The sequence below is a fragment of the Zonotrichia leucophrys genome, chromosome 29 (genome assembly GCF_028769735.1).
Source record: "Zonotrichia leucophrys gambelii isolate GWCS_2022_RI chromosome 29, RI_Zleu_2.0, whole genome shotgun sequence".
Classification (NCBI taxonomy): domain Eukaryota; kingdom Metazoa; phylum Chordata; class Aves; order Passeriformes; family Passerellidae; genus Zonotrichia; species Zonotrichia leucophrys.
In genome coordinates, this window is record NC_088198.1 from 368685 (window position 1) to 379687 (window position 11003).

Below are 11003 nucleotides of genomic sequence, written 5' to 3' on the forward strand. Positions count from 1 at the left end.
AACTTGGCTGAGGCTGGACATGCAGCTAAAAGGGAAACTTTAATAAACGATTCATGAAAGACATAAAAAGCATAAAAATCCAACCCAAACCCCAATGCCAGGGCAGGGCTGAACATCAGCACAAAAACTGGGAGCAGGTCCTTGGAGTTAGGTCCCTAAAAACTCTTCCTACTGCAGTAACAACAATTTCCCTGGTGTGTTGAAGACCCATTTTGGCAGTAACAAGGAGTTTTGGGAATGGGGCATCAACTGAACCCTCACTGCAGGAGACTCCAGATATCACTGAATACCCTTAAATAGGGAGTGGTAAACAGAGACACCCAAAAATAGGGATTTTTTCTCCCAATTCCCATGGAATTTGAAGTAGCTTTAGATCCCTCAAGCTTTGGGCTTCATTTAAAGAGAGGGAAAGGGTTTAGGAGGTTCTTGAGGAGTTATTTTGCTACAAGGAGCCTGAAATCAATTTGTCAGTGCTGCCTTTGGTCAGAAACAGCTTCAGTCACAGGAGAATGTTGAACCCCAACCCTGAGCCCATTTCCAAAGAAAATAAGGGGAGACCGAAGCCTGTTTTTTTCCTGGTATATTTAAAAAAACCCAACCCTGGGTGAGCCCTCAGCAGGGGCCAAGGAGCCTGAGGGATTGGAGTCTTCCAAATCCTATTAGAAGGGATTTAGAATCTTCTGGTCTTTTGCAGAAGCACAGCAGAAATGTGGGATTTGCCTTTCCAAGGGTGAAATCCAGCTCGGAGCAGGGGGTACTAAGCACAAGGGTAACAGCAGGGATACCCCACCTGCATCCCGGGGTAAATTTCACCCCTCAGGCTTGATCCTGCTCCCAGAGGAATGGCTGAACCCCAAGAGTGCAGGATCAAGCCCCGGCAGGGCATGGGCAGGGCCTCAGCACTGCAGGCGTTTTGCAGCCAATTCGTCCTGCAAAAGGCTCCAAGGCTTTTCTTTCCACGGTTTCCCTCAGGTGCTGGGAATGCCGAGCTCCGTTCTCAGAGTTACTTCCTGACACTTCTCCGGGTGGACGAGGTGGTGGTGATGGTGTAGGACTTGGAGGAGCCCCCGGAGGAGAAGCCGAGGGCTCCGCTGCCCATTCCTGATCCCAGGCTGAGGCCTCCGATCCCTGCTGCCAGGAGCCCGCTGGAGCTGGAATATCCACCGCCACCGCTGGAGCTGACCACGGCTGCGGGGAGAGGAGCAGCGTGAGCACCTGGAACCCCCAGCCATGGAATCCATTGGGTGGGAAGAGCATTAAACCCCATCCAGTGCCCCTCCTGCCATGGCAGGGACACCTCCCACTGTCCCAGGCTGCTCCAAGCCCTGTCCGGCCTGGCCTTGGACACTGCCAGGGATGGGGCATCTTCTTGGAAATCCATTCCAGGCCCTGCCCACCCTCACAGGTGGGGAATATCCCAATATTCCCATCTAAATCTATCCCATCTATTCCCTTCCCAATATCCCATCTAAACATCCCCTTTTTCAGTCTGAAGTCCTTCCTTCTTGTCCTGTCACTCCATCACCCAACCTGGCTCAGGATTCCCTGAGCTTGGAGAACTCATGGGGAACCCCTAGAAAATTCATGGAGAATCCCATTTCACAAACACACTCAGCTCATCTCCCGGTGCCCCAAAGCTGTGGGGATGTGGTTCCCCAATTCCCAGCAGGAATTAAGTGGCTGAAAATCAGAGCCACTGGTTTGGAGCATCCCTGAGAGAGCAGCTCCTGCCCAAGGTCCGGGCCAGGTGAGGATCCAACACTTCCCAAGCTGGAAAAACGCCCTCTGCCATCACCAGTGCAGCAATTCCCAACCCAGGGAATGCATTTCCCATTACAGCTTTTCTATCCATACAAAAATGGAAGGAAAGGAAGATCACATGGCCCTAAATCCAATTTCTATCCAGGTGAGTTGGAGCTGAGCTCGAGATGGAGCCCCAGCACCACCCCCAGCCTCAGGGTGCTCCCTCTAAGGAGGGGCTGAACTGGGTGAACTGGGACACTCTGGGCCCCCTTTTCCAAGGGTTTAGAGTGAGGTGGAACCGCGACAAACAACAAAATCCACTCACAGATATTGACATTGCCAACTCCATCGCCAGCCAACCTGAAAAGACAAAGGCAAGGGGAGGAATTAAACTCAGCTTTCCTTGGTCCTGGGCTCGAGGAGGAGGAGGACAGAGGCAGGGAGTTGCTGCTCCAGCTGTACCTGATCCAGGGAGGATCCCTGGGCCCTCCAGGGCTTTTTTCCAGCCCTGCCTTTCCCAGCTCTGTTATCACCATAGGGGGGAGGACAGAGCACAGAGGTTCTGTCCTAATCCCATAGGGATTTCCTCTTGGAAATGTTCTGCCACAGCATCAAACATGATGGAAACCAAGTTTTTTCATTCTTTGCTTATTTTCCCCAGGTTTTTTCTCCCCGAGAATCTGCCAGTTTGGCTCTTCAGCCAAAGCATTTCCAGGACCAGAACTCAGTTTTTCAAAGGTTTCCCTGTCTGCATTTCCTTGTGGAAATCAGAACTGGGCTCTCACAGTGTTCCCAGGCAAAGGGAGCAAAGGGCTCCCAGGACCCTTCCCAGAGGGAACCCAGGGAATCTTTGCTCACCAATCCCCCCAGGTGTGCTCACCTGCTCTCCTCGCCCTCCAGCAGCTTCCTGTAGGTCGCAATCTCAATGTCCAGGGCCAGCTTGACGTTCATGAGCTCCTGGTACTCCCGGAGCTGCCGGGCCATGTCAGCCTTGGCTTTCTGCAGGGCATCCTCCAGGTCGGCCAGCTTGGCCCTGGCGTCCTTGAGGGCCATCTCCCCGCGCTCCTCAGCCTCGGCCACGGCCGCCTCCAGCTTCGCTCGCTGCAGGGACAGAGCGGCCACATCAGGGGGCTCCCGATCCCTGGGGGAGGATCCTGGGCCCCAACCTCGAGCTCTGCTGCCCAGACCCCTTTGTGGATCTGGAGCTCAATTGGATCCCTGGGACTTCATCCCTACCTGTTTTCTTGGGCTCTGGATGGAGATGGAAACTCATCTCCTTCCGAGGTCTCCCAGAAGAAGACCAAGTTTCTCTCTGGCTACACTTTTTTCAGGTGATCCTCAGCTTCCCACTCCCCCACATCCCACAGATCCCTTGGGGTTCAGGAAAGCTCAGGTTTTCTCTGCTAATTTCCCCAGTTTTTTCAGAGCTCTGCATTTGAGATGTGGGCAGGACCAGAGCACACCTGGTGCTCCAAACACCCACCCCAAGACCAGTCCTGTGGGGCCCCAGGAACCCTCAGCTGTGCCCCCACACCTCCCAAACCCCCATGTTTGGCATGAAGGGCTCCCTAGAGGCTTTGTGCTCCCATCCTTTGTCCAAGGGAGCCCCACCAGAACAGCTCTTGGCTGGTGCCAGAGCCTCCCTGCCCTGAAACCAAATAATCCGGGATGAATCACCAGGTTTATCTGGAGCCTTGGGAGCTCCAGGCCAGGCCTAAGCCACGGCCCTGATAAAGCGATAAGACCTCAGTGAAAGCAAACAGAGCTCCCCAAATCTGTGTGTGTGTGCCCAAACATGGTGTTCCCTGCTGGAAAAGGGAGTGGACAATGATCCCAGGAACAGGAGGCCACGAGGGTTGTGTGGGGGCCCCTCTGTGTCCCAGGGGTGATTTCCACTCGTCCTCTCCCAAATCCAACCTTCCTGGCAGGATCACCCTGCTCCCAGTGCTCTCCCTCCCCCTGCAGAACTAAAATCCTTCAGGATGAGCAGTGCAGGCCCCCCAGAATGGTTCTTACAGACTGTGGAGTTGTGAAGGTTGGAAAAGATCTCCAAAATCACCAAGTGCAAGGGGTTGTGTGACACCCAGACCCCTAAAACATTCCTACCATCACAGAATGTTAGGGGAGAGCAAACATTCCTTCCTGTCCAGAGCTGGAAGGGACCCACAAGGACCATCATGGCTCAGCACATGACAACCCTAAAAGTCCCACTAACCCTGAAATTCAACACTTGAGAGTGTGGTCCAAAGGTTCCTGGAGCTCTGGCAGCCTTGGGGCTGTGACCATTCCCTGGGGAGCCCCTGTTCAGTGCCAGACATCCTCTGCAGGAAGAAGCTTTTCCCAATGTCCAAAGTGACCCTCCCCAGACCCAGCTCCAGCCGCTCCCTCAGTGCTGTCCCCAGTCCCCAGAGGGCTCAGAGCCACATCCCAGCTCCGAGGCCAGAGAAGGATGGGAGAGGGGCAGCTCCTCACCTGGGCCTTGGCATTCTCGATCTCGCCCTGGATCCTCTGGATGACCCTGTTGATCTCTGTGATCTCATTCTTGGTGTTCCTCAGGTCATCCCCGTGTTTGCCAGCTGTCACCTGCAGCGCCTCATACTGGGACAGAGCAGTGGGACAGAGTGATGGGGTGAGGATGGCAGGGAGTGAGCAGGATAGAGGCCCCCCCTCATGGCACAGGGGATACAGGTGCTGACAGAGCTGGAGATCATGGAATCATGGAATCATGGCTTGGAAGGGACATAAAAGCCCATTCAGTGCCATGGGCTGGGACACCTTCCACTGTGCCAGAGCACTCCAAGCCCCATCCCACCTGGCCTTGGACCCTTTCAGGGATGGGGCAGCCACAGCTTCCCTGGGAAATCCATTCCAGGGCCCCCCCACCCTCCCAGGGAGGATTTCCTTCCCAATATCCCACCCATCCCTGCCCTTTGTGGACAGGGAAGCCATTCCCTGTGTCCCATCACTTCAGGCCCTCTCCAGCTCTCCTGGAGCCCCTTTGGGGACTGGAAGGGCTCCAAGGAGTCTCTGGGCGGAGCTCACCTTGCTCTGGTACCAGGACTCGGCCTCAGCGCGGCTGCGGTTGGCGATCTCCTCGTACTGCGCCTTCACCTCGGCGATGATGCTGTCCAGGTCCAGGTTCCGGCTGTTGTCCATGGACAGAATCACCGAGGTGTCGGAGATCTGGGCCTGCAGCTCGTTCAGCTCCTGCAGGAAAACCAAGCCCGTTCATCAGTGAGGTTTCAGGGTCCCTCTTTTGGAAGCCAATTGAAGAGAGAATCCAAGGAGAGAAGGGAGAGGGAGGGGAGTAAGAATTGCATCAAAATAATTATTAATGAGGAGGGAAGGAACCTTGCAAAACAGAGCAACAACCAACAGCAGAGCTGAAGCTGTTTATCCCTACTTTGGCAGCAGGGCTGCTTGTTTCACTGTTATCCCATTCTAGCTAGCTGCAGAACCTGCAGGGGCCAAATTCCAGCACCTCTCTCAAGGATTTGTGTCCAGCTCAGGTAATCCCTGCTCTTGCAAACAATGGGGAGGAGGAAGGAGCCTGGAACAAGCAGCTTTCCTTCATTCCTGTCACACAGCACCACCTCCCCCAGCCACTTGTTTTCCTTGTTTTTATACAAACAGCATCCCAAATACAATGTCTGCAATCCATCCATCCATCCCACATAGGGAGAAATCCTTGTGACAATCCACAGAATTCAGAGAAATCACTTCACTTGCAGGCACAGTTTTGCTTATGAAAGGAAAGACTCAACAAATCCATCACCTTCCCCACGTTCATTTCCCAGCCAGCATTCCCTTTTCTCCCCCTCTGAAGGACAGAAGGATCCTCACCGCCTCGTGGAAAGCCCTCAGGAAGTTGATCTCATCTGTCAGAGCATCCACCTTGGCCTCCAGCTCCACTTTGTTCATGTAGGCAGCATCCACATCCTGGAAAAACAAGGAATAAACCATGGAGATTGTGGAGCTTTGATGTCTGAGCCCACCCAGCCTCTGGTGGCTTCCAAAGGAGTTCCCCAAACCAGCTCCAGGTGTCCCAGTGGCACCGCGGGGCCACAAATCATCTCCCAGGGCACTGAACGCTGCTGGAGTGCAGATCCTGAGAGTCCTGGGGATCCCTTGGATCCCTGTTTGCAAGTTCAGTGTCAGGTTGGACACAGAGACCTCGGGAAAGATCCCAAAGGAAGATCTGGCATCATCTCCAATGCCCCTGGGACCCAGCAGCTCTCCCCTGCATGTTTGGAGACCTCAAGGCCTCCCCTGAGCTGTTTTTGGCTGGAATTCTGCCCCTCAGAGCTTCATCAGAGCTGGAGTACACTGTGAGTGGGGCAAAGAGTAAACTGTGAGTAGGGGCAAACATGGGGAAGGGCTGCCCACACTGCTGATCAGTCCCAGGGAAGAGCCGTGCCTGCCCTGTGCCTGGAAGTGTCCAGAGCTGGACGGGGCTTGGAGCACCCTGGGCCCATGGAAGGTGTCCCTGCCCATGGCAGGGGTGGGAATGGGATGGACTGTAAGGTCCCTTCCCACCCAACCCGTGTGAGGGTTCTGTGACCCACGAGGATATTCACCTTCTTGAGCACCACAAACTCATTCTCGGCCGCCGTGCGCTTGTTGATCTCATCTTCATACCTGCCAAAAACAAAAGGGATTTCTGTGAAATTAGAGCCTGGATAAAAGGAGAAACATCCCAGTGAAAGGTTGTCCCAGCTCTCTTCTCTATCCCTCCATTTCTTGGGAGCCAGCCCAGCACTCCCCCAGGGCTGTTGCACCAGTGGTGTCTGCTCTGGATGAGCTGCTCCATCACCACCACCTGAAACCGTCCCCTCCCTGCTCCCCCAGAATCCTTAAAATTCCCTGTGCTCCAGAAGATTCCTGCTCCTCCTCTGGGGAGGGCCCAGGCTGTGCCCCCACTCTGTCACCAACCCCTCAGGGAGAGACACAAACAGATCCCTCCAACTCCTCTGGGCTGATCCCAGCACTTGCTGGAGCTGCTTCCGCTCTGCACTTCCCTACTCCAGACTGCCGGCAACACTTTGCAGGTGTTGAACACGTGGCACTGTTCTGGGAAGAGCCAAAGGTAATTAATTACCCTCATTCTCCTCCAAAGCCTCACCAAATTCCAGTCTTGGTGACTGCCATTCTTTAGGTGTTCACCCTCAGATGAGGGGCTCGCCTGGAAATCTCCAGGGGTTCTCCTAAAGGTCTCCAGCAGATAAAAATCCCTCTCCACAGATTGTACAGGACCACCACTGATTTGCAAACCCGGATCTTGGAGCCCACCTGGACCTGTCTGTGCACTCCCAACCTGCCCAAACATCCAGCCCCAACCTGCTCTGGGCATCTGGGAATCCTGAAAGCCATCCAAGGAACAGAGCAGGAAGCACTTTGGCTGTTTGGGAACTGTTGCCAGGTTAAGGCTCTTTATTTACATGGGCCCTGCATGGCCAGAACTGGAATTTGCCTTCCAAAGCAGGAGCTGCTTCACCTGCCAAGCCTCCCCCTCCTGCTCCGACCTGGAATGGAGCCCATCCACACCAGGATCAAAGGACGTTGCCCCTCTGGAGGTCACTGAGCTGCCAGTGCAATTCCAGAGGAATAAATCCTGGGAAGTGACGCAGAGGCACCACCTCTGCACACCAGGGATCAGCGGAGAGAGGTATAAAAACAGTGAATTCCTCCAGAATGGATCACCAAACTCCTCCTCTCCTTGGGGCAGCTCCCCAAGCTGGTCAATGAGCTGGTAAAGCATGGAATCTTGGAATGATTTGGGTTTGTGGAGACCATAAAGCCCATCCCATTCCTACCCCTGCCACGACAGGCACACCTTCTGCTATCCCAGGCTGCTCCAGCCCTGTCCAGCCTGGCCCTGGGCACTTCCAGGGATCCAGGGGCAGCCACAGCTGCTCTGGGAAATCCATCCCAGGGCCTGCCCAGCCCCACAGGGAGGAATTTCTCCCTAAATTGTCCAATACTGTCCCAACATCCCTCTGAAAGGCCAGGACACTCCTTGGAACTGAGCCCTGTGGGCAGCATGGCCCCAGCTGGCTCCACACCCTCTCCCACTGCAATTCCTGAGTTAGGGGCTGGTGTCATCCCTGGAGCCTTTCCTCCCCTAAATATCACCTGGGAATTCGTGTGGAAACCAAACCTATGGAAAAAAGGCCACAGGCACCCTGAGAGCACATCATGGTTTAGGTTTTCCACCTATAACTGAGATTTTCTCCATACGAACAGGAAGCAGCAGGTGCTGCATTCCAGTTACTGCATCCTCACTCCCTCAGCTCCTAATTCCTGCTTCCCTTCTGTTAGCACACAGAGGGTTTGGCTTTCCATGGATCTGTACCCTAAAGGAATAAATCCATGAGATTAGGACTGAATCCATGGGAAATGTAGCTAAATTTTGGGGTTTAATCCCTCTGGCTGCAAAGCAGCTCCTTGCAAAGATTCCAAGGCCAGCTGTGGATGGAATAACCAGGCAGGGCTGGGGGCAGCATCATTCCCAGGCAGCTCTTTGGGAATCTCTGGGTATTGACCCTCCCTAAACACACCCTGGGGATTATCAGCTCTGTTTGTTTGCAGTTCCTGCTTGATCCAGTTTGCCAGCTCCGTCCTATTCTTCCCTTTTCAGAGGCATTTCCCGGCTGGGCTGGGCTGGGCCGGGCTGGGACAAAGGCCACCTTTCTTCTGGGGCTCCTCCCAGGTGACACTGAAAAGTCACTGAAGAACTGCAGGGCAGCTGCTCCATTCCCTGCCCAGGGAATCAGCTGGGAGCTCCTGTGGAACTCTTGGGGCTCCAGCCACCCCAAAGAGCCACTTCCAACCCTGAGGAGGCCCCAAAGCACCACCTCCAACCCAGGGAGGCCCCAGAATGCCACCTTCAGCCCTGAGGAGGCCCCAGAATGCCACATCCAAGCCTGAGGAGGCCCCAAAGCAAAGCCAAGAGGATGGAGGCACCAGCCCATGTAGGAACAAGGTGCCAGAAAGGAGCAGGAAGAATCCAGGCAGCTTTCCTGGACTAAACACCTCATTGCAGGCCAGAAAACATCTCCTCCTTAGCAGGAGAGCTGGGGACATCCATGCCCAGCTAAACACCTGGACTGAACACCTCATAACTGGCCAGAAAACGTCTCCTCCCTGGCAGGAGAGCCGAGGACATCTGTGCCCAGCTAAACACCTCATTCCAGGCCAGAAAACATCTTCTCCCTGTCAGGGGAGCTGGGGACATCCATGTCCTTCCCTCTCCTGCTAATCCCTCAAATAAATCCTTAAAACTGAGGTGGGTTAGGAGAGGTGCATCCCACTGGCCCAGCCAGCAGCTCCACCACCCTGTTATCAGGGGGATACTGATACTTTACTTGGTCTTGAAGTCCTCCACGAGGTCCTGCATGTTCTTGAGCTCTCCCTCGAGGCGCCCCTTGTCGGCCAGGAGCCCGTCCAGCTGCCGCCGCAGGTTGCTGATGTAGGTCTCGAACATGGGAGCGATGTTGCTGCGCGTCGTCTTCTGCTCCTGCAGCAGGCTCCACTTGGTCTCCAGCATCTTGTTCTGCTGCTCCAGGAACCGCACCTGGGAGGGAGCACAGGGGTCACTCGGGATGGTGGGAGAGAGGGGAGCTGGCACTGCAGGGCATGGAAGGGCTGGGCTGCAGGTGGGAATTTGGGTGGCACCCAGGAATTTGGGTCTTCATGGAAGCACCAGAGGAGGGTCATGGAGACCACGCTGAGGAGCTTGGCTGCTCTGTGACCTGGTTTGTGACTTTGAGGAATTAAAGAAAAGCAGATTCTGCTGGGCTGACACTTGACAGAAACCTGCCCCTGACATCAAACCCTCCAACTGCTCCAACTCCAGGGCTGGATTCCTCACATTTCGGGAATTCCAGAGCGGGATTTACACAAGGTTAGTTAGTGCAAGAGAGCCAAGATGTGCAGGGCAGCATGAACACCCAGGGCAGGCTCTGGTTCCATCTGCTCTCCTGGGACAGCTCCCTCCAGGAGCCTCTCCCTCCCTAGATTTGGGGCTGGGGTGGGGGTGCACAGCCTGCACCCCCACTTGGGCAATCCCAGGTAAATCAGGGCTGCAAAAGCAGCCCGAGCAAGGCAACCTGTTCTGTTGGCAATGCCAGCAGGACTTTACATCGAATACTAAGAATTATTTGATTGCAGTGGGCAAATCCCACCACATTCTCCAGGACTGATCTTCACCCCATTTGTGAGCAAACCAATTCTGGGTCCCTTCAACTGTTCAGCACCCCCATAGCTCCGAGCCAGCCCAAGCCCTCACCTTGTCAATGAAGGAGGCGAATTTGTTGTTGAGGGTCTTGATCTGCTCCTTCTCCTCCTTGCGGACCCTCTGGATAGTGGGGTCGATCTCCAGGTTGAGGGGCGTCAGGAGGCTCTGGTTGACGGTGACCTCCTGGATGCCGCCGGGGCTGAAGCTGCCCAAGCCGGCTCCCCCATAGCCGTAGCCCGAGCGGACGCTGAAGGAGCTGCCCCCGGCCAGGCTGACCCTCTTGCCGGCCGAGCCCAGGCTGTAGAGGCTGGCGCTGCCGAAGCCGCCGGCGCGGCCGAGCCCCGAGCTGCGGCCGGAGGACACGGTGCTGACCCGCACCTGGCTGAGCGCGGGCCCGGCGGCCGAGCGGGAGCTGAAGGTCACCGAGCGGGACATGCTGCTGCTAGCGACGGTCCGGGGGCGCCTCTTTGCTGCTGCGAAGCTCGAGAGGCTGCGCTGGAGGCCAGCGGAGTGAGAGCGCTGCCGCTGCCTTCCCCTTTTATCCGTTAGAAAAGCTGGGCTTGGCCCAAGGGCACCGCGGGGATCGTTTTACGGCTCGGAGCTGGGTGTGCCTGGCTGCATTCCCACCCTCCGGCAGCAGGGAAGGGCCCGGGGAAGGGACAGGACACACCTGGCGCTGTCCCCGCTGCGCTCCTGCGGCACCTGAGTGTGCGCCGAGCCCAGCCCTGCTCCCCGATCCTGCTGGGAGGATCCCCCGATCCTGTGCCCCGGGAGAGACACAGGGAACACACACTGGGGAGGATTTGGAAGCGCTGCAGGCGGGTTCTCCCCTGGGCACGGCGCAAAGCTGATAAAGCGGCCCCTGCGCCAGGTCCTGGCTGTTTAATATAAACCAGGGCACTGCCAGCAGTACCCAGAGCCTGCTGCCCAGGGGGACATATTTGCTCTTCCCTCTCCTGCTAATCCCTCAAATAAATACTTAAAACCAAGGTGGGCTAGGAGGGTTGCATCCCACCCAACATTT

At 55.7% G+C, this 11003-nt stretch overlaps 1 protein-coding gene across 1 annotated transcript; it reads right to left on the reverse strand.

Moving 5' to 3' along the window:
* Positions 1–562: 562 nt before the first annotated feature.
* Positions 563–10762, reverse strand: LOC135459164 (keratin, type II cytoskeletal cochleal-like). Its single transcript, XM_064734872.1, has 9 exons — positions 10031–10762; positions 9108–9316; positions 6321–6381; positions 5587–5682; positions 4786–4950; positions 4216–4341; positions 2624–2844; positions 2069–2103; positions 563–1188 (listed from the first exon to the last, which is right to left on the reverse strand). The coding sequence occupies exons 1-9, from the start codon at positions 10412–10414 to the stop codon at positions 1004–1006; spliced, it is 1482 nt and encodes a 493-aa protein (XP_064590942.1). The 5' UTR covers positions 10415–10762; the 3' UTR covers positions 563–1003.
* Between the last annotated feature and the right edge of the window lie 241 nt (positions 10763–11003).